We start from the raw sequence: 24,064 nt of genomic DNA on the forward strand, positions 1-24,064 counted from the left end.
ATTTGCCAAAAGAATGGTTCATTCAGTGAGTTACTTAAACCTTTTATTTCCAAAGCAGTTTACAAATATGACTATCAGAATATTTTTTGGCACTTTTCACTCAACACATGCCAAATTTAGAACAGGCCAAATTATTCCAGTTGGCATTTAACTGCCTAAAAGATACTTGCTGAAGAGACCCATGGCCCCAACATAGACATCAGAATGAGTTAAGAAAGAAAAGTATTCTTGTGTATACTGCTGATACTGGTATACAGCAGATTTTTTTAATTTAGAAATTATTCTAAATTGTCGTGTATTTTTTCCCCTAATAGATACAAAGGAAAAATGCTGTGGAAACTCCTAACGACAACCACAATCCCGCATTAAAATGATTCACATTAACCTGATTATTAAATCCCCAAGTTGCATCTCTCAGGTTTAACTGTTTCAGCCATGTCTTTATTCCATTCATCAATAAAAGTAGAAAACAAAAAATCAGAACAGTCCAACTGAAAAAAAAATCAAACTGAGAGAATAAAATTCCTTTAAGGCACTATATAGATAAAAACAGTTCCATGCATCATAGTTCACTTGCAAAATAAATTTCACAATTTCCTACTCATTTTATTTTCTAGTTATTTTGGCTATTGATATTCTAGCTATTTTGGATAATTTCAAATTAGTTTGTATTCAAGGGCAAAATATCCGAATAAGTATATGATTTTCTCTTCTATGGTTTCTTTTTATGTCCATTATTAACTTTCCTGCTACCACCAATTCTGAAGATACTGCTTTATAATTTTCAGTTTAGTCTAAAACATGTGATGTCATAAATTACTTGAGAGCAAGAACAAACCTAGTGTGCTTTAAAATATAATCTCCACTTCCATGATTTTAAAAAAGTTGACATACGGAAGAAAACTTGCCTTTGAAAGAAAAAATTTCTAGTTCCAATACGGTTGGCCAGAAAATTACAGCCAATATTTATTTTATAAATATTTATAACATGTTATAATATTGTATGGAGTTGTTTTCTTGGGGGTTGTTCTCCCTGGAATGTTCTCCGTTTTCTGGCTCGCCTGCCCAAATTCACCAATCCTTCCAGACTCTGTTCAGAATCTCACTTTCTCTAGTCCTCCCACTGAGCTCCACACGTTCTGGAATATGCACTTGTGACTGTACTGCTCTGGTTGGGGACTGGAGAAGGCTGTGTGGGGAAGGGGTCATTTGAGCTGAGAAGGATTGGAGTAAAATGTGATATGCAGAAACGGGTGGAGGAGGGTATTCTGGGAGCAGGAAGCCAGTGGGTGGGTAGGGAGTAACCACATTGTTCACATTAGAGCTGAAAGACTGGACGGAGCCGGACAGCCACCTGAACAGGCAAAGGGAAGTTCTCAAAGGGGTCTAACCTGTCGGCTGACAGAGGTGGGGGGGGGGATTTTGGATGATGACTTTAGTCCCTATTGTTTCAGGGGCTGGCGGGTCGTCTCCTAAAGGATAGAGGCCTCTTGGGAACAAATATCATGTCTTATCATTTGGGATTCACTAAAAACAACAGATGCATACCAAGAACTTTCTTATTATTATTAAAAAAAAGTTAAACCTGATTAATATTTTTAATAAGTTAATCCTGAGATAGAAGTACTAGAATTATATCTTTATGAAAGTCTCTCTTGAAAAATAAATCTCTTCCAAAATGTAGGAAGTTGGGCTTATGGCAAATACTAATGTCTATACAATTTTACTTTAAAATGATTTCTTAACTAGGCCTGTAGTTGTGTTATTCATCTTCTTCTCAACTGTAGAAACAGGTAGAATTGGCCCTAAAAATAACAATTAATTTTTATATAACATTTTATAGTTCACAGGGGATCCTCAAGGGTCCTCAGAGTCATCCTGTAAGTTTGGTTAGTATCCCTGTTTTATATATGAAGAAAGTGAAAGCAAGAGACATTGCCTTGGAAAAGCCATCTCATCACGGAGTCTTGGTTTTCCCACTCTAATTCTCAGAGCTATGGCTGTGCTTGGCTGTCTCCCAGGGCTCATCCATAATCATTTCCTACCAGGTCAGAAGAGGCTACTTAATGGGACTGCTTTACTCCACAATCAACAGACCAGGAAGAGATTTTACTCAGAGGCTGATGAATGTAGTTTTAAGGGCTGCTTTGTCTGCCGGGTCTTTTTAACACAACCCCGCAACAGATAACCAAATACCGAGAGATAAAAACACCAGTTTTCTAGCTTAAATGTATTTATTGCGAAGGTGAATGCTACCTTTTCCCTTCTGATGCAAAAATAGCTTTCTATTTTTAATTATTGGAACTGTTTTACTATACTCAGAGATAAGAGGCACCAGCCTTGAGTTTTAAATTCCACAGTGACATAGCTAATATAAATATATATGAGTTGAAGCTGGATATACACTAATGTGTGCTTCAGCATTACCTGGCAATGAGACTGGACTGGCTACATTGTCCTTAGACACTGTGAAGGCTTGGCTTTGAAGCTTAATTAAATATTCTTTAAGAACGCTTCAAACCAAATCTGGGAAGAAATGTTATAAATGATACCAAAAAATTCCATGTTGGCTTCTGGAAACATTAACATTTCATAAGTCCAAAACATCATAAAAGAAACATAAACATCAAGACACGCAAGTTATAAAGTTTTAAGAATTCAGAAAGCAGTTGTCAAAGCAAGCATTTAGTTAAGCAAATCCTGAGGAAGGACGTGGCAGGCACACCTGAGTGTGCTCCCGATTTTCAGGCAGTGAGATACCTCCTCTAACTATTGCTCGTGACATTACCAAAGTACTTCTTTTTTTGGAAATGCCTTCTGACTTGATTTATGTGACACAAGAAGAAAATCAGTATCTCCACTTCATTCATGTCTTGATTTTCTCAGTTAAACGAAATATATTTGCACCCCTTGTTGAGACGTGTCTGCAAATTACTTCGTCAGGGTCTAAAAAAGATGAAGATTAGCTGCCAGTAGGATATTCACAAGCTTGTGACACAGCACTGAGATACGCCACCTACCTCTCCGTTTTGTGGAGAAGCTAAAGGGTGATGTGAACAGTTTATGGAAATGCATTGTTCACAAGACAGTCTTTTGCAGATTTAGGTGTAACTGTTTTAACATTAAATGGATAACCGCATAAGCTCAACTCTAAGTATAGAGAAAGAGCATTTGTATCCATATTGCTTTCTCTCTCTCTCTCTCTCTTTTTTTTTTTTTTGGTTTAAACTACAACGACAATTTCTTAGGGGCTGTAATATGTCCAGATTTCCTTTTTAAGACTTCCTTATGGAAAATCTCAAACGTATCAAAAGCAGAGAGAACAGTCTAATGAAGTCAATGTACTCATTGCCCACCTTCAACCCTTAACTACACAGTGAACTTTGTCTCATTAATACTCTTACTCAGTCCCTGTCCCCCACTGTCACAAAATTATATTGAAGCAAGTCTTAGATGTCCTACCATTTCCCCCCCTTAAACAATTCAGTACATATCTCTAAAAGATAAGGGACCTTTTAAACATATAACCACAATATTAGTTTCAAAGAAAATAAAAATCCTTAATATCATCAAATATCCACTCAGTCAAGAAATGTACCCAAGAAAAGAAAGTTAAATGTCAAGGAAAACATTACCCCAAAAGTTACAACACTCAAAAATGAGCTATTCCCCTGCAATAAAAAGAAAACGGCATTCTCTTAAAGCACAGAGCTGTACGTCAAGGGCTTCAAAGAGGGAGTCCAGGAATGGTCTGCAAAATTTGTAACATGTGCATATGTACAATTTTTTTTTCTTGGTTGGTAGCATTCATCAGAATGTCAAGCAGCTTGAGACCGAAAACATTTACAGACCTTCTCCCCTTGGTTATGATTGTGTGTGCTTAGGGCCACATCACCTCACATTGCCAGGAAGGATTAGTCAAGTAGGGAAACAAATCCACCTGAAATAACTTGGAGATCAAACTGAATTCAACTCAGCATGTACTGAGCACACACTACGTGCGAGACATGGGTCACAATCTTGAGAAGCAAAGGTAAACTAATTCTAGTTAATTTACAGTCTAGAAGGAGAAGGGGCCAAACAGATTAACAAAAACTGAACTAGGATGTCATGAAAAAGGTGCCTGCCTTAGGTTATTTTCATGGGGATCCAGATGAAGAAGCAAAGGTGATGTTAATTTCGGGGTACAAGGCGGGTGGGGACCAGGGCTCCTAAGAAGATAGGAGAAAATTAGAGGATGTCAGCAACTGTACCAGCAACTCCTGAGGAAAGATTGTTCTTATCGCCCTTGCTGAGGGACAGGAATAAAAATGTTTACTAGGGCCTGTATTCCCCTCCTGGATGGGGTGGGAGAGGGGACCATGAAAGTATCTTGAAAGCTGACACTTCATCAGATCTGGAAGGAGAGAAAGACTCGGTAAAGAGGGAAGGGAGGTCACTCCAGGAAGAGAAAAGCAGGAACAAAGGGGTGGAAACTACTGGCATGTTAGGGAATCAGTGAGGTGACCTTAGAGCAGAGTATGTGGGAGGGGCTGGCTGACTGGAAATGCCGGCTGGGACCAGAAGTCGGAGCCTCCTAGACCGAACCTGGGCTGGTGGAGAGGAACCAGAAGTACGAGACCAGAGCCTCTATTCTGCGGCAGGTGGAGAGCCACTGACATGCTTTAAGTGAATCAGTTCTGTCTTTACAAAGTACGTCTCATCCTTGGGTGCATGATGAGTGCTCAGTGTATATTGGTGGTGGTGCCTTAATGGTGGTGCCTTGAATGAGCTGGATGGAAAGCAGGCTACTTAGGAATCCACTGCAACAGGCCAAGAGACGTCCAGGGTGGTAGCAGTAGAAAAAGGGATGATGGGGACACATATAAGGATTTCATACATTTCAGAAATCATTATTTTTTAAAAGGAGAAGAAAGAAACAGAGACCAAAGCAACATATAAATTCTATTGCATATTGTGGAACAATGTGTTAGTATGCTCTCATTTCTGTAAGAAAAAAAAAAAGTGGAACTATACATATAAGCTATATAAACACATACAATTTCTCAGAAAGGTATGAGAAAAACAGACACCATGGGTTGTACGGCACGGAGAAGAAACTGTGCAAAGAGGTCAGAGAGTCTTTTGTACCTCTGTCACGCTAAACCACATGAATGTGTTATCTATTAGCTAAAGAATATATAATTTCCCCCTTATTGCTAGCCACAGAGATAGAGAATAATGAAAAGCGAAAAGGTTTTGGAGACAGATCTAGGTTCCAATTTTGGCTCTGATACTTCCAAACTGTGGGTCTGTGGGCAAATTAACTTCTTTTTGTTTCTGTCCTCTTATTTTCAGAAACAGGGGTAATACTGGCTAGTTCCTAGGTCGCTACAACAATGATTAAACAAATCTTATAACAAAGCATCTGGTAGAATATCGGCACAGACTAAGGACACAATAAGTAGTAGCTATTTTATTACCAACAAAACTCCTTAGATGTGAATACATTCTTAATCCAAAAAAAGTTCCTTGATCTAGTCTAAGGTATGCTCACTAGCTAATCTTATTCCTACATTAAATATTAACATTGGCCAAAAACGATTAATGGAATCCATCTGATGAACACAATCCATTACGTATCTGCTTCTAGAAATTTAAACTTAACATATTATTTATATACATTTCTAGGCAGATGTTAGCTTTTTTACTTTAAATGTCATTCACTCTAGCTTTACGGAATTCATGTACTCACAGAGGACTAAATACCAAGGAGGTACCATAAGGCACCAGGAAAATAGATAATAAGTTGCTATCCTCGAGGAACAGACAACTTCAGTGAGACAAACAGGTGTGACCTTCAAGTAACCATGGCCCCAATTTGACACAAGAGATGGAAATACTGTCAATGAAGCACCCAATTCTGTAACATCCCTTGTAAAATGTTAAGTCACATGGTAAGGAAAGGTTACTCCGCAAGCATTTTCTTAGGTTTCTGGGTTTCTTCTTCATGATACTGTGTTTTCAATCAGTTGTAACTGTGGCAATAGCAGCATTCTAAGTGTTACAAAAGATGGGTCACTCAAAAGCGTTACTACTTGTTTGAACAGTCACATCATTATTAAAGCATTCCCAAACAAAAGTTTCTTTGTTATACATTGCGATGAATAATTTCAAACCATTTTCATGTGATATGTTCTGGCTCAGATCTGCCCCAGCCTGTAAAGATGAAGACTTAGACAAGAAAACATCTGGGATTTGGGGAAAAAATTTTGTTAAAGGCAGGAAATAATGAACATCTTCCAGGATTTCACAAGTGTTAGTGAATGCTTCCAAGAAATGAAGGCGTATGGCCAGAGGAAAATACACTTCACTTCATATATGGCACAGCGGGGAGAAAGTGATGGTATGGGGGGGATGCTTAACAAAAAAAATCTACATAATTATACAAATATTTCTCTTTGAAGCAGACGCGTCTTGGGAGAAACACTAATACTAATACTAATACTGTAGAGAAACAACAGTAAACACTAATTTCTACAGAAGCTTTCGCTGATGCTGTAAATATGTTATGGATGTGCACCCAGGAGGAACGACTGACTTCGTATTAGCAAGCAAGTCCTGTCTCTGAGTCACAGGAGGGTACACGCTTGTATTTGGTCCCTGGCTTCCTATAGTGAAAGCCTGAAGCTACATATTACAGTTGAATGAAGGTTGGATTAAGAGGCTAATCTAATGCTATATATAGACAGCAACACCAATTTAATCTCCGCCCCTTCTCCCTCCCCTTCCTATTTCCATAAATCTCAAGATCTGAGTTACAAAGAGACTGGGAACTCCAGAAGAGAGAAGAGGCCCTCCTCCCCCCCTCATCCCCGGCTGTCTTTCATAAACGAAGTATTAGTTCAAGTGTAAATTGCTTCCAAACGTCCTTAACGGGCACCATAGAGCGATCAGATCCGGTTTTCTTCTACAGCTCCCACAGACGCCAAAGGAGATGACAAGTGGGGGTGGGTGGGTGGAGGGGTGAGGAGGGCAGGTTGCCAAATGAGAACTACCTTCTCCCGAGACTACTCTCACATGCGTTCATCTCGCTCGTAATGGGAGGCTCTCCTCTCCACCCCACCCCGAGTCCAAAGCCTCAACCCTGGCTTCCCCGGGAGTTACATCTGGCGATGCCACGCACGGGACGATGGGCACCCGCCACTTCCCACCTCGTGGCCGGCGCCTGGCCGCTCTCGGTCTCCCGGGACGGCCAAATGTGGCAAGTGGCGGGTCTTCACTCCGGGGAACTGATACGCGGTATGAGTGATGGTAATGGGGTGGAGGGGCGGCTTCCCCACCGAGAGGAAGGAAGCCGCCCCAGCAGGCACATGCTTCCTTAGGGCCAGCACCGGCAGGGGGGGAAGCTCCCGGTGGGGCTCTGGCTCCGGTTGTCGAAGGCTTCCCGGCTCCCCCGCTGCCTTACCTGGGCTGCTTCTCACCTGTCCGAGGAGGTAGCGGCGACGCGCGAGGCTGGGGGCTGCAGCGATTCCGGCAGCGGCAGTGGCAGCGGCGGCAGTGGTGGCGGCAGACAATGGAGGAGTGAAGGACAGACACATTGACACCGACACACGGAGCTCGGCGCAGACCCGCCTACCACGCCGCCCCGCCTCCCAGCCCGCCCCCGTCCCGGGCCGCTCCACTCCCTGGGAAATGAAGGGGGGTGTATATCGAGAGCAAGGGCGATGCATGCCCCTAGCAGAAACTGCCGAACACAGAAATTCCAGAAAGAGAATTTAAATACTGTGTGTCCCTAAATACGTGCACCGGAAAGGATGGCGGTGGGAGACGTGTAACAGGCATTTAATTTCCCCCCTCTGATTTTCTCCATTTGGTTTTTCCTTCCCAAGCTGTTCCAATGGGAGACTCTCGCTGCCGCCTCCTGCAGCTCCTCCTCCTGGCCGGGCCAATGACTCGCGGGGGGCGGAGACTACTGCTGGGCCTGCAGAGACTGCCCGCCCGGCTCGCCCGAGCTCGCCCGCTGCTCGCCAGCCCCCGGGAGGGTGGAGAGAATTCGAACGCTTCCGCGGTTGGCTACTTAATGTCCTAGTCTCAAGTTGCCTAACCTTGCGGCTGGCGTTCCTAATACAGACACGTCGTTTACTTTTTAATACTCCCAAAGAAACAATCGCTGTCAAGCTGGCGGAAGCAATGGTTCACATAAAGAAAGGCGAGCTGACCCAGGAGGAAAAGGATCTGCTGGAAGTCATCGGAAAAGGTGTGGGTGCTGGGCTGCGGCGGGGGCGCTGCCTGCCTGGCCTGGGAGGGAAGGGGGGCGTGGCGGAGCCCGGGCGGCGCCCCCGGCCCGGCTGACCCTGGGTTGCGGTTTTGCGAGGCTGACATCCTGCGACCGGGAAACAGCACTCCTACCTTTGGTCTGGGACCGGTTGCGGGGGCGGAGAGGTGGGGAAGGAGAAGCGCCGCTGGGACGGGAGCGGAGGTTGCAGACGTTCGTCTTCTAAATCAGCTTTTGGAAGGGTGCACATTTCCAGGCTCCACTTCGGATGATAATGAGCGACCCGGGGTGGGGCCTCAGAATGTGCATTCTTCAAAACTCCTAAGGTGATTTTGACCACCGTCCGTCTGGGCGATAGTGGTCTGGAAGTTTCAGGTTCTTAGATCGGTTGTCTGAGGGCCGTTTCGACTTCCGGAGGCCGAAAGATCTGGATCCCTTGGCTGTCCCCGCCCTCGCTTGGGGCGGGTGGAGGGAGCTCCTAAGGAGAAGGGTTCCTTACAAGGGCACAAAACAAGGTCTGTAATTTGCCGCATTGAGGCTTCTGAGTCCAGGGCCTCCCTGGCTTCCTTCCAGAAACCCCCGGCCGCCGCAGGAACTCGCAGAACAGCGAGGGGGCTGGGGAGGCGTCCACACCGCTCTGCGCACTTCGCAGGGCTGCGACCTTCTAATCGCGCTCTTCCGCGCTTTCCCTTCCATTCTCCCAACGCGCGTCCCACTTCCGCCGCTCCGGGTCCTAGGGAGGGAGACGCAGGCCCCGGGGACGAGCCAGAAGCCATGTTTTCCGCTCCGTCCCCGAGTGGACGTCCCAGAAGAGTTCCCGAAGTCCCGTTACCTGGCAGGTGACAACAGCGTGACTACGTGGCTTCTGCACTGTCACGGCGCGGCGATACGGATGTGTGGGAACTGCGGGCATTGTTCATTTGGCTGTTTTAAGCTCCCTCGAACGGCAGAGGAGCCAGTCATTGCAACATAAACTCCGTAATTTCCAGTCTTTCTTTTTTTCTAAGTAACCTGGCTCCCATCTGGACCTACAGAGAGAAAGGCACATGTATTCTTTATACTGACAAGAAAAGTCTAAACGTAAAGGAGAGAAATATCGGATTGGAATTCAACAGGTGCTCATGAGCTGAGCCCACTCCATCTGATCTCGACAGGCTGAACTCAGTCACAGCTGTAATTTGCTATGATGTGTTCTTTGCCTAGAATTGTGGGACTTGGAGTTGTTGCAGATTGTTTGTCCAGCACGGTCCTCGCTGACCTGTTTGGCACTGCAGTCTCCCTTTTCTGCCTGTCTCTGGTTCATGTCTCCGTGCCTTTGGTGGCCCTGGGATTCAGCTCAGCAACCATGTGAGTCTCAGCTCTGTGCCAGGTACAGTGCTGGGCAAAAAAAGGAGACAACGCATCAACTTATAATCCACCAGGGATGCAAATTCTGCTTTTAAGCAGTCCAGAGCTATCACCCTCTCTCAAAAGTGTAAACAAGTGAGCAGTTTTATAAACGGGGTCTCTGAAAGCGGCAGGTGGTGTGTGTGGAGACGTAGGGAGGGAATCCTTGGATACATTATTAGGTATCCACTAGTTTTTATTTTTAAAGATTAAATAAAAGAATTAATGTGAATTTTGCCTGGTTAGCACTGTGATTTTTTTCTGGGCCTACATCGTGCAACAAATTACACAGACACTGTCTCACCTATTTAATTGGTCCAAGCTGATGAGAAAAGAAGTGAGATAGACATAGTATGTGATACATTCTTGTCAAGTGAAGGTCTGTGGGACATTACCATACTCTTAAAAAAATGTAATGGGAGATAAGAGAAAGTAACAACCGTAGCCAACTTTGACTGATTGTTATTTTGGGCCTGGCATAATTCTTAGCACTTTACATATATCCATGCATTTAATCTTGATAAGCTAGGAATTATTTTTAAGCTACAACATTATGAGGGACAGCATAGGATGGTAGTTAACCTTTCAAGTCTGATTTGGAATCCTACCTCATTCATCTGCTGGTGACTTGGCCTTGGGCAAATTACTGTTTCTGAGCCTTAGGTTCTCCATGTGAAAAATGGTACCCACCTCACAACACTGCTATAAGGATAAAATGAGTTAGTATGAGTAATGTGTTTAAAATACTCTGTTGGCTATTATTATGGTAAACATGGCAGTCTCTACTTGATAGACAAGAAACAAAGAAACTGAAAAGTTCAAATAGCTTGCCCAATATAATACAGGTAATAAGTGGCAGAGCAGAGATATCATATGGCCCACAGTCCTAGAAATATGCTGGACTTGAAAACAAACTAAACAAAATGAAAAAATGAAACCAGCACCAGAGTCCATACCATATCTTATTCACTTTGAGAGGCAATTTAATTGCAGCAAAATATTTTCATCTGTCAAGTTAAATTAATTTTAATTGTAAACGTTATTGATTTTGTAGTTTTGTGTGCATTTAAAATTTGTAAAATAATTTTTGGCTTACAGTTGAACGAAGCTCATAAACAAAGTTTATATTCGTACTCATAAGAAGCAATTTTCTTGAAAGGAGGTGAGTAGAGTTCTGATATTTTTCCCTTCAGTACATTTCTCAACTTTGAGAACCACTGGCTTAGTCAGTACTAGTACGTGGAACTAACAATAAGTTTCCAGCCACGTGTGACCTGTCATCTTGGCCAATCTGAAATAAACTCAACAAATTTTTGAGTTCTCCCTCCGGCTAACCACTGCCCTCCAGAAGTTAAGCCGATTGTAAGTGGGACTTACAGTCCAGAGAATACCGCACATTGCTACCGGACACTTTTAAACAATTTCTTCTTCTGAGTAAATGCACATTCTAGGTATTCTACAGGTTGTTTATTTGTTAGAATGCCAAAAAGAAGTTCCAGATGAAACTGAGAAGCTGTTTCTCACATATCCATTTAAATCATAGTCACTAACAGCATCCATTTCACAACATTTCAGAAGAGAAATGAAATCACTTAAGCACAGTTAACTGGGTTATATTATTTGTAGATTGACCCATTCTTCTAAGCTCTGATATCTTTTTCATTAAACACTGAGGAAGCACTATTTCAAAATAAATTAAACTTTAAGAATATAAGCCAGAAAGTCTTTCATTACTTATCTTGTTTAGTACTTGAAATCCCTGGGATCACTGCTGCCAATTTCACAAGAAAGTAACGTAATTATTTTTTTTATTATTATTGTTTGTGTTAAAGGAGATGTGAAGCGGACTCGGACAATAAGGTTTATTCTACCAGTTTTATTGGAGTATAACTAAAGTATGATAAATGGTACATATTTCAAGTGTACACTTTTTAAAAGTCAGTTTTGACATAAGTATACATCCATGAAACCACTGCAATCTAGACAGTGAACAGTTCTGTCACCCCCAAAACGTTCTACATACCCATTTGTAATGTCACTCCCTCCACCCCTGTCTCCAGGCAACCACTCATAGATGTCACTATTGATTAGATTTCTCTATTCTAGAATTTTATGTAAGTGGAATTATACAGTAAGTATAATAAATATTCCCTTTTTTTTGCATGACATTTCACTCAGCATCATGATATTCATGTTCATCCATACTGCACCAATAATTTCTTATTTTTTTCTTTTATTTTCTATGTATGGATATACTACTATTTGCTTATCTGGTGACACTGATGGACATTTCAGTTGTTTACAATTTGGGACTGTTAAAAGATCCTGCTCTAAGGTCCTGTGTAGTTAATAATGTTATTTCTAGTACCTCTGGTATATAGAAAGATTCAGGTCTACTAATAATTATAGCATAGAGTTCAAAGACAAATTTAAATTCAAATACGTAGTTACCATTAACTATATGACTGGGCAGGTTTTGCAACCTCTGTGGGCTTCATTGTCTTCCTTTACAAAACAACAGCTCTTTTAGTTACTCTAATTTTTATGTAGTGATTCATAATCCTAACTTGAAGACATTTTGTTACAAAGTCTAAAAATAGATACACATAGAATTTAGAAACTTTACACTTAAACAGATTCACTATTTCAAAATATATGTTGTAATTAGAAGTCTATTTTAAAATACATTTATAACTATGTATCTATGATTAAGTCTGTATCCATATATTATTTTTAAATTCAGACACTTTAATTATTTATACATGATTTTACTTATACATAAATGTAACAGCAACTAACAAGCCAAATAGTTTTTTAAATACTTAACTTACATATAGATTCCTCAAAACATTCCTGTTGAGGGATCCCACTAAATGATTGAAACTCATAAATATTCAGATCTCATGACTATCTGATGGATGGCTGGAAACAGAAAATGACATGTTAGTTTGTTTCTCCCTTTTTGTTTGTTTTGGCTACTTCTCCTTGTCTTCAGTAGAGACCAGTGGTCCCAAACTAGATATCAGAAATGTCGCAATGAATTATATTATGCTGCTGTAAATATAAATAACAAGTGCATCTAATATGCACTGAGGTTGTACTCTGTGCCCCGCACCAAGCCAAGCCCTTAGTCCTAAGAACACTGTGGGATGGATGTTATTATTTCTGCTTCCTATATAAGAAAACTGAGGGTTTTATATGACTTGTTCAGTTTTATAGTGGTCCTGAAAGGGCTCTAGTGTGATACAAGAGAGGGTAGTAACAGTGAGAATATCACTCTTATCATCATCTCTTCTCTGCTAAAATGCTCGTCCATCCAGATAAGTTATCTATCCCACCCTAATGGAGCAGGTTGGGTTGTGTTTTCTTCTCTGGAGCAACTTGGAGAAATTCTCACAAGGGAAACAAATTATTAAATATTATTTTCGTCATTTATGTCTATTCTTTTTTGTCTCCAATGAGGATAAATGTTGACTCATTTCCCATCCCCTTTATAGTACCACATCCCCTCATCTTAAGAGTTTGTTAAATCAGATTTAACATATTTCTTTCCCAGGTAAAGCAAATAATCTTTTAATTGCAAAATATTGTTTGAGAGTATACTATGCACAGTAAGGAATGACAAAAAATAAAAATCCTTCTGTGTAAACTATGTGTTTCCCATTTCCATGCTATTCTAGACCTTCTACAGTTTCCTAATGTCATTAAATTAGGAACTCCAAGTTAGAAATCATCAAAAGTTTTTCCTCTTGGGGGTATTTTGCTCATCTATTTTCCAAAATATGTTTTCATTCTCTAGAAGCCCAAACAGTTTCAGAAAAATTTTCCCATCCTGATCCCTGCATTTCAAAAGACTAACTGGTATTCCATGGTATGTGAGTGAACAACTCACTTTTTTTCTTTTAATTGCCCTGCGATTGGACAGATTTACTGTACATTGTTAGCCACTGGGCTAAACATTTTATAGAATTATTGGCCTGTTGTCTAATATGAGCCAAATGTTTATGATTGCAATCCCCATCCTTTCCCTAACATATAGCAGGCTCTGGCATGATCACAATCCCTATAGTATTCTCCCTTTATTGCATAAACATCTCTCAGTCAGATGGAAAATAACTTCAGTTATTCCTCAGTGGATAATGGGGTTCAGCTGAAGCATCTTCCTCAAGTGAAATTGGTGTGCAGGAGTTTGTTCTAATTCCTTTCCAAAGATGTTTGAGAGTCTCTGGTGAGAAGCCACAGGTATGGATAAGCTGCCCTGCACAACTTGCTTGCATGCTTGAAGGCTTTCCCCTGTCCCTCTGTAGCCATTCAGCCAGTGATACCAGCTGCCCTCAGGTGGAGTGTGGGACCAGACAAATGAACTCTTGGCACAATAGCTGCTGTCATAATTCGGGGCCTTGTAGATCACTCACTTGACATTTCCCCAGCTGAGCTATTTCGCTATCAAACTAGGAGACATTTCTGTATCTCCCCTCTGTTGGTGAGGGGCACTCAGACCATGTGCCTAAGAAGCAGGTTGGGTAGAAAGAAGCAGGCTAAGCTTCATTCTGCATTCCACCTTTAGCTCTGGAAGAATTGCAAAGTTTAACACATTCTTGAACTATAATTCTAAATTTAAAGACAAGAAATAACTCCTAGTTGAGGATGCTTCTATTCTTTTATGTCCTTTTAGAGGAGAGGCTTATCTCATCCTTTCTCCCTGAGAACATGCAATTTCATTATCCTGTTCCCTGTCACACCAGAAATTTTTTGGCAGAACATGTGATTGGCTCCTATTAAGGATGATAATAGCAACATTCTCTCCTGCAACTATGCCTTAGTATGCCTTACAGAAGGCTGGAAAACCTGATAGTCGTGGCCCAATTACAGCTTATTTACAAATTTACAGAGACTGACCTTCAGGTTTACATCAGATGGCTTTCAGTATGAGAGTCTGAATACTGACCATATGGCACTTTTATATAGTTCGAGGCATAAAAGATACATTTACCTCAGCATTTCCAAACCAAGAATTCTATTAGGAGCATGCCATCAATTCACAGGACGTAGTGGTGACAAGGTATATAAATACTGACTGTATTTTGAACTGTTATTACATTGACTGCAATTTAAGCTTCAGATGGTGGGTTGGATTAGATGCCCTTTAAGATTTGTTTCAGTATTAAAAGTGTTATGCTTTGTGGTTATTGTATTACTGCCAAAAGGAAAATGTGGCCAGTTTAATATACTATAAGGCCAATGGAAGTAAAAGCAAGATGCAGCTATTTTAGTCTATATGAATCTGTTCTCTGGGATAATTACTCTGCGGAATAAACAGTATGCGATTGACGCTTTATTTCTTAGCAACCTGACCTGACTCATCTTAGTTTTACAGGTAACCCTTTAAAGTCTGTTTCCTTGACGTTAGATTTTTTTTCTATTCTAGATATAAAAAAACCTTTGCACTTTCTTTCTTTTTTTTTTAAGGTACTGTCCAAGAAGCTGGAACATTGTTAGCCAGCAAGAATGTTCATGTCAACTGCTTGGATGAGGTAAAATTTAAAACATTTAATAAAGTTTTACTTCCTGTGAGAATGGGTAATATATAAAATCTAATAATAAGAGTTGTTTTCTAGCATTTGTGCTCAAGTTATCCTAAGCTCTAAAGCAAATGTCAGCAACAGGTTGCAAAAGATAATAAGGATGTAAAAACATGTTTAATTTTACTGGTAATCAAATAAGTGACTATTAAACCAATTCCATATCATTTCTTGTGAAACACTGGACTTTTATATGCTACTGGATTAGGTATAAATTGGCATCATATTCTGGAGAAAATTTTAGAATATTTCTCATTTTTAAATGTATATACCTTTGATCCAGCAATTCTACTTCTCCGGAGGGTTAACTGACCTAAACTTAACTTTCTAGAACAATTGCAACCCAGAATAACTTTCTGAGATGGTAGTTTCTCTTCAGAGCTGTCCAGTATGGCAGCCATTAGCCATGTGTGGCTAGTAGGTATTATACAGGACAGTTCTAGTACTAGAACATTAACTGAATTTCAGTTTCTCATGCAGCAAAGTTGGTGTTTTGTTAACCCTTTACCCGCACATGGGTAGTAAAGTTAATATCAGACAAAATAAAGTTTAAAGGGCTTCTCCTGGTGGCGCAGTGGTTGAGAGTCCGCCTGCCAATGCAGGGGACACGGGTTCGTGCCCCGGTCCAGGAAGATCCCACGTGCCGCGGAGCGGCTGGGCCCGTGAGCCTTGGCGGCTAAGCCTGCGCATCCGGAGCCTGTGCTCCACAACGGGAGAGGCCACAACAGTGAGAGGCCCGCTTACCGCAAAAAAAGTTTAAAGCAAAAAAAAAAAAAAAAAGATGTAGACTCTTTCTTATAGAAAGTTGATAAACCACCAGGAATATACCAGCCCTAAGCCTTCACTAATAATCTTATAAGCTTTGAGGTTATAAAGAAAAAAGTAGAATTCAAAGGAGAAATTTGTAAGACCACGATAGCATCTTTTAGAAAATGATAAGTAGAAAAGAGTATTCAAGGGATGGAAAATTTGAATAACCTAACAGTCTATGCACTTTATATAAGACAGAAATAGTACATCTCCATTTACATTTAACACTGTTAAAAACTGGTTTATGGGCTTCCCTGGTGGCGCAGTGGTTGAGAGTCCGCCTGCCAATGCAGGGGACACGGGTTCGTGCCCCGGTCCAGGAAGATCCCACATGCCGCCGAGCGGCTGGGCCCGTGAGCCATGGCCGCTGAGCCTGCGCGTCCGGAGCCTGTGCTCCGCGGCGGGAGAGGCCACGGCGGTGAGAGGCCCGCGTACCGCAAAGGAAAAACAAAAAACAAAAAAAAACACAATGGGAGGCCACTTTACACCCACTAGGATGGCAATAATAAAAAAATATATATAGATAATAACAAGTATTAGTGAGGATGTGGAGAAGCTGGAACCCTCGTGCTTTGCTGGTAGGAATATAAAATGGTGCAGCTGCTCTTTAAAATGGGTTGACAATTCCTCAAATGATTAAACATGGAGTTACCATATAACTCAGCCATCCTAGGTATGTAACTAAGAAAAATAAAACATATGACAATACAAAAACTTGAACATGAATGTTTATAGCAGCATTATTCATAAGAGCCAAAGGTGGAAACAGTCCAAACATCCATCAGCTGGTAAGTGGAGAAACACAGTGTAGTGTATCCATGCAACAGAATATTATTCAGTCACAAAGAGGAATGAAGTCCTGGTGCATGCTACAACATGGGTGAATTTCAAAAACATTCTCCCAAGTGAAAGAAGCCAATCAAACAAGACTAATATTGTATGATTTCATGTATAGGAGATGTCCGAAATGGGCAAGTTCATAGACACAGAAAGTAGATTAGCGGTTGCCTAAGGCTGGGTAATGGGATGGGGAGGGGTAACGGCAATGACTGCTAATAGGTATGGTATTTCATTTGGTTTTGACAAAAATATTCTAAAATTGATTGTGGTGATGGTTGCACAACTCTGAAAATACTTAAAACTATTTAATTGTAACGTTAAATGAGTAAATTATATCACAATGAAGCTGTTAAAAAAGAAAAGATAAAACAAAGTTATCAATTTAAGACCAAAAAAATAGACACAATTTGGAAAGTATAAGCAAGAAAATAATAAATAAACACCAAGGAAGTAAGAGCATAACTGCAATTATAAGAGGAATTGTCATAACTTTTTAAAGCCAATTCATTTGAAAACCCATATGAAAGTAGTGATTTTTTAGAAAAATAAAAATGAACGTATTTATCTCATATAGAAATAGAAAAACTGGGATAATTAAGGAAGATTTGTATAAATGTATTTAAGTGCCAACTACCTTCTAAAGCTGCACACCTGAGTAAGCTTTACAAAACATTCAAGGACCATTTAATTCTCATTTTACACAGATTGTACCATTAGTTCATAAAAAGATGGGAAGCTGCCTAACTCATTTGATCAAGTTAGCATAATGCTGATGCCAAAACAGGAAGAAGCCCAAGCAAACTGTGGGCTCAATTCACTTTGTAAATACAGATGCAAAAACACTATATAAAATATTACCAACTTGATCCAGTAGTGTATCAAAAGAATAATAAGACTTAACCAAGTAAGGTTTCTCCAAGAATGATAGGATGGTTCAGTTTAGAAAATCTTTCAATGTAATTCACTGTATTACAGAATAAAAGAGAAATATGATCATCTCAATAGATATAATGCATTTGATAATATTTAACTACTGGGGGTAAAAACTCTTTTAACAACTTAAGGTAGAATGGCTTTTCTGTAACTTGAATAAGTTTGCAGAAACCTTCCACAAGCATTGGCATCCTACTTAAGGTTAAAACATGAGACACACTCCTGTACTTAATGTTTAAACCTAGGGGCACCAAATTCAAGACAAGGAGGTTCCTGGAGCTTCTATGAGTGAGCTGCGTACAGATTTGGCCTCCTTGGTATTCCTTGAACCCAATGATCCTCTCCCCCAAAGAGTTTTACACTTGCATTCTCTTTACTGGAGCATTCTTCCTCTAGTTATTTACATCCTTTGCTCCTTCCAGGGCTTTGTTCAAATGCCACCTGCTCAGAGGGACATTCTTTGACTGTTCTTTTAAAAATAACGATCTCTTCTTACCTTCTGCCATTCCCTCTCCCCCTTACTCGATGCTGTTTCCCTATAGCACTTATTATCACCATCTGCCTTGTCACCCCTACTAAAATTTAGTGCCAGGGACTTAGACTTTAGGGGCATGGAATTTGCTCATTGCTACCCACAGTGCATAGATCTGTGTCTGACATATCTTAGGCACTCAATAAATATTTGCTGAATGAATGAATGCTGCATTTAATGATATAGAGTTGTAACTCAGTAGACTAATATTGATGAATTCTTTGATTTAAAAATTATGGGAGAGAAACTTTATTTTTAGGGTCATCATATTTAAAGTTTTTTAAACTACTAAAGTTTTAATCTCCTTATCAGTTTCCCGTTACTACTCTCAAGAAACATTGACTACTACTAAGTTGCCTCGTGTAGAACCTTCCTATGATTCTCACATCAACAAACCTCTGATAATATTGATGACGATGTTCATTATAATAGTCCAGAATCATCAAGAACAATTCAAATTATGTTAGTATTCTAAGATTTGCTTAAAAAAGAGATTATGTGTTTTAGAGAGGTTTTCATCCAGAGTAACTCTGAAATTCCAGCACTCAGAGAGTCTCTCCTGGATTCTGAGAAGATTTACTTACAGGGAACATCTCATTTATTTATCCACCAAATAGTATTAGGTAGTCAACGTATAAAGTTGGATGTTTCATTGGATATGGACAAAACATATGGAGACTAAACAGTGTAGCCTGGTATAAACACTACCAATCATTTCTCCATATTCATATAATCATATATATAACCAAATCATATATATGATCAAAATATAAATGTGATTTTGAGGATCATTTTTTAAAAATGAGAACACTCTAACATACATTTCTCACATCTTGTTTTTCTCATTGGCAGTAATTCATGGAAATTTTTTCAATTCAATAGATACAAATGTATTCAATTAGTAACATCACACTATTCCATACTATTCCATGCTATGGATATACCATATTCAACTTTCCCCTTGATAAGCATTCTATTTGTTTTAAGGTTTTTCCTTACTTTTTTCTTTTCTTTTCTTTTTTTAACGCATTTGTATCTGCTTGTTCATTTGTTTCCCCAGGAGCTAAGTATGTGTAGTAGAGATGAGAGCCCTGATAAATTTAAGTTTTGGTCCTTGCCCTGGCCATTTTACTAGTCATGTGAAGTTGAGCAATTCTTCTCTGAATCTGTTTGCTAATCTGTAGAAAACCTCAGGTAATAAAACCATCTTTTTTCTTCAGCAGTTTATGGAAGATCCAAGTGGGGAATTGAGTATAAAAATGCAGATTATAAAGATGATTTTATTAATTCATTTTATTTTGTGTTTTAATTTAATTGCAGGAATTGTTCATAGGCAGGGGGAAAGGTAAATAAGTAAACTTAATACTTTTTTTCCCTTTCTGTTAAAAGAATGGAATGACTCCTCTAATGCATGCTGCATATAAAGGAAAACTTGATATGTGCAAATTACTTTTACGACATGGAGCTGATGTAAATTGTCATCAACATGAACATGGATACACAGCCCTCATGTTTGCTGCACTTTCTGGTGAAGTTTTAGCATTTATTCTAATATACCAATAATAGTCACCTATACAAATTTGTTATAAGAATGTGTACATTTTTAAATTAAGCGCATTTTTGTTATAGTAATTTTAAGATCATGTCTTGTGGAAAGACATGGTGGGAATCGGTTTTGAAAAGCTATAATGTATGAAGTATGTTATATAGTTTATTTGGTGATGTTTCTTTAGTTATTTAAATCACTTGATTCTTTGTATTGACAATATATTTTGTTTAGAGTTGTGGAGCTAGATCTATTATTCTTACAATTTAGTTCCTTTGCTGTTCTATAGTTTTATATTTTGAAGTAATATGAAAGCTTCTTTGTTGTTCTCTTGAGAGAATACCTGCTATGATAGGGCTATTTGCTTCAGTGACATTTAAGTACTAAATATGATGATCCATTTAGAAACTTACTCTGATTCATGTTGCTTATAATTTGCTGAAGAAAGACAATTGGGAAATATCTAAAATTAAGTGGAATTATCTGTCCTTGTTACAGTTTTTTAAGAAAATAAATATGTAACTTAATATTACCATGCTTTAAAAGCAGTAATCTGTATTTTTATAATCCAGGGGGAAAAAAAGCATTTCTAAGCATAGTATAAAATATAGAATTCAAAAAGGGCAACATTGCCTAATTTGATTACATAAAATCTTAAAACATTTCCATATATAGAAAATACCATACATAGAGTTAAAATATAAATTAAAAAACTAAGGAAAATAGTTATTACCATTTCTAAAAGGGTTGTATCATTATATATGAAGAGTTCTTATAAGTCAGTTAGAAAACAACAAATACTACAGTAGAAAATTAGACAGAAAATTGAACAGAGAACAAAAGTAATACAACTGGCTAATAAGCTTAAAACGCTCTCAAAGATCTGCAGATTAGAACAACAAATGATAACCTTTCACTTAAACATACTGGCAAAGGTTAAGGAGGAATGATGATGCCCAGTCTTGGCACAGGAACTTTTGTGCACTGTTTTGGGGAGTGTACATCAGCCCAACCTTGCTGGAAGGCAGCCTGGTAATATGCATAACCTTTGATCCTACAGTGTTTTCCAGGAACTGTTCCTAAGGAAATCATAGTTCAAGCTTGCAAAAAGTAATGGGAAATGGTGTCCACTGAGTATAGTTGATAATAGCAGATTATCTGTAAGGATTCCTTTAGTGAAAGAACACAAATAGAATCACTATGAATGTGTAGATAGGACAAAGTGTAAAAAGATAGATCCTCAACTGTCAGTAGTTATCTCAGGACCTGTAGGTATGAAGGATGGGATGAGTTAGTAGACATTAAGGGGAGACTTTTAGTCATTTTATTTTTTCTGTCTTTGTTTTTTGTTTTGACTTTATACTAAGCATTATTCTTTTTTTTAATACTAAGTATTATCATAGGAAAAACATACTTTGTCTTGTTAAAAAAAAAAGTTATATTCAATTCCATACCATTTTTGTATTGCTTGATGTGTTTTCTAGAAAATAAGGTTAATTTCTATGCGGGTTCTATAGCATTTTACTTTTTGCTATAGTTATGATTTATATTTTGGAAAAAATGAAAAGATCCACAAAATAGAAACCTAAAACTCAGCAGAAAAAAAAGGGTACAGATTATTTAAAAGGGAATATTTGAATTGTGCAGTCCTTAATTTTAACAAGTATGTTTCTTTTTAACTCTAGGTAATAAAGACATCACGTGGGTAATGTTGGAAGCTGGTGCCGAGACAGATGTTGTCAACTCTGTAGGAAGAACAGCAGCTCAGATGGCAGCCTTTGTGGGTGAGTTTTTATGGCAGTTTTACATTAGCTTATACCCAGAGTTTCCCCCATGGAAAAAAATACCACTTTGCTTCTCAGAGTGTAAATACTGTCATGTTTCTTTTTCTTTTCTTTTTTTTTTTATAACAGCCATGTAAATGACCTTGTCTCCCTTTCACTTTTTTTTTTTAAATTTTATTTATTTATGGCTGTGTTGGGTCTTCGTTTCTGTGCGAGGGCTTTCTCTAGTTGTGGCAAGTGGGGGCCACTCTTCATCGCGGTGCGCGGGCCTCTCACTATCGCGGTCTCTCTTGTTGCGGAGCACAGGCTCCAGATGCGCAGGCTCAGTAATTGTGGCTCACGGGCCCAGTTGCTCCGTGGCATGTGGGATCTTCCCAGACCAGGGCTCGAACCCGTGTCCCCTGCATTGGCAGGCAGATTCTCAACCACTGTGCCACCAGGGAAGCCCTGTCATGTTTATTTTTAAAAAAGCAAATGTTTACAGTTTTGTCTAACTTAATGAAACACCTAATGACACTTTGGATAACATGAACAAGCTATTTTGAATCTCCACTCTGAAATACAGAGTGTGGTGAGGCCTTTTTGTTGCAGTCAAATGCTTGAATGAGAATATTTTACTCCTCTAAGGAAATAGTTTAACCTAATGTTTAAGAACAGGAACTGTGGAGTCAGTGATCCTGGGTTGAAATTCTGGCTGTACCACTTAACAGCAAGTTACTTAATGATTCTGATCTTCAGTTTCCTCATTGCAAAATGTTTACATGGTTATTGAAAGGATTAAATGAGATGATAGACCTAAAGAGCTTTACATGTACCTCTCAATAAATGCCATCAGTTATTGCTGTTTATAATAATTACAACAATGATTAGGAAGGAGCATTAATGATAATACAATATACAGCTGTTTCATTATCATCCTCATCAACCACAAACATTTATTGCGTGTGCCCAATATTTCTTGATGTGTTAATCCTGTTACTTGGTATAATATAGGGGGTTTAGAAGAGAGTGGGAGTGAATATTTGATGTTTGGTATTTTGGCCCCAGTGAGTTGGCAGTTAGAAGAGTCCATTGATAGAAAAGCAATGATAGAAATAATCTGATTTATTGGGAATGTAGTAAGTAGCTCGGTGAGGCCTAATGATTCATTAAACAGATACTTAACATTCACAACCTGTAGACCAAGCAGCACTCTAGATGCTTTGGTGAATAAGACAGAGGGTGTTCCTCCATTCATGGCACTAAGAGGATAAAGGCAATGACTATGTGAAAATGTATTCCAGTGGTGACTTAAGGGTTCCGTAAAATACATCAAAGGGAGGGATCTTCTCTCCCATTCCAAGGGAATTTCAAGAGAGAAATTACATGTAAGCTAAGGTACAGTGGGAATCAGTCAGATACGGGGGACAGTAACTGTATATGGTGTTAAATTTTATTATTATATTACTTAAAACTACTAATAGTAAGTACTGTTGATTAAGTCAAAACAGTCACTGAGTCAATTTATGACGGCTCTTTAAGAACAAATATTCTTGTTTTATTTTACTTCAGTTCAGGAGGATTTGAAAAAGGTATGGCTTTGCTGTGCAAACTTCAGAGAAATATTTATCTCCCACAGTTAGGGGCTTCCTGGTTGCTACCACCTCAGCCCTCAGCTAATTTTGAGGGTGTCAGTTTAGTAAGAAAAAACACTAAACTAGGAATCATGAGACTCATATTTTAGTTCATATCTGCTCCTAATTAGTTACAAGATCACAGGCAAATCCCTTCACCTCCAGATCCTCAGTTTTCTGATATGTACGAAGAAGCCAGGGAATTGGATGATTTGAAGTTCTCTTTAACTCTACAAGTTTTCATTATGTCCACAATGTAATGAAATAGAGCTGAGATAGAGGTTAAGTAACTTTCCCCAGATCACAGGGCTGGAAGCGGAGGAGCCTGCACTTTCAACCGTTAATACAATGCTTTTCTTTTTCTCTGTTTTCTTAATACTATCAATACTACGTTAATAAAAATCTAATGTACACCTGTCCACAATTCCATCCTAAAGTGAGGGTAATGCTTTCATTCCATTTTAATCTATTTAGACTAATTTCATAGACAGAAAATTACATTGTACCCTTTCAAGTTGACATTATATTCTCCTTATAGTTAGTCTTATTAAAAACTCATTCTCCCACTTTCATTCCCCTCAGGCAGATCAATATGTATACATATGTACTCACACACGTGCAAGATTTTTTCATCTTTTACAAATCAGGTCATACAAATATATTCCTTGCAACTTGTTTTCCTCACTTACCAGTACACCATGGAAGTCCCTCCCGTCTCACTCAGTATGTGGCTGTTTGTGTGTGTGTGTGTGTGTGTGTGTGTTTCCTTAATGTGATTGGC

General features: G+C 39.2%; 2 protein-coding genes across 3 annotated transcripts in view; one reads left to right on the forward strand and one right to left on the reverse strand.

Moving 5' to 3' along the window:
- BZW2 (basic leucine zipper and W2 domains 2) overlaps positions 1-7,611 on the reverse strand; it is a 57,450-nt gene extending 49,839 nt beyond the window's left edge. Inside the window, exon 1 of one of the 2 annotated variants that reach the window (XM_060020421.1) lies at positions 7,464-7,611. The gene's annotated coding sequence lies outside the window, so the exon portion shown is untranslated. Of the gene's footprint in view, positions 1-7,447 lie in introns of both variants that reach the window. The other variant, XM_060020422.1, reaches the window with a different exon arrangement.
- Positions 7,612-7,664: 53 nt separating this feature from the next.
- ANKMY2 (ankyrin repeat and MYND domain containing 2) overlaps positions 7,665-24,064 on the forward strand; it is a 34,288-nt gene continuing 17,888 nt past the window's right edge. Inside the window, exons 1-4 of the mRNA XM_060020420.1 lie at positions 7,665-8,239; positions 15,113-15,177; positions 19,730-19,868; positions 21,572-21,670. Coding sequence (XP_059876403.1) covers positions 8,173-8,239; positions 15,113-15,177; positions 19,730-19,868; positions 21,572-21,670 — 370 coding nt within the window. The 5' untranslated portion in view covers positions 7,665-8,172. The remainder of the gene's footprint in view (positions 8,240-15,112; positions 15,178-19,729; positions 19,869-21,571; positions 21,671-24,064) is intronic.

This window comes from Delphinus delphis, chromosome 9, assembly GCF_949987515.2.
Source record: "Delphinus delphis chromosome 9, mDelDel1.2, whole genome shotgun sequence".
Taxonomy (NCBI): Eukaryota; Metazoa; Chordata; class Mammalia; order Artiodactyla; family Delphinidae; genus Delphinus; species Delphinus delphis.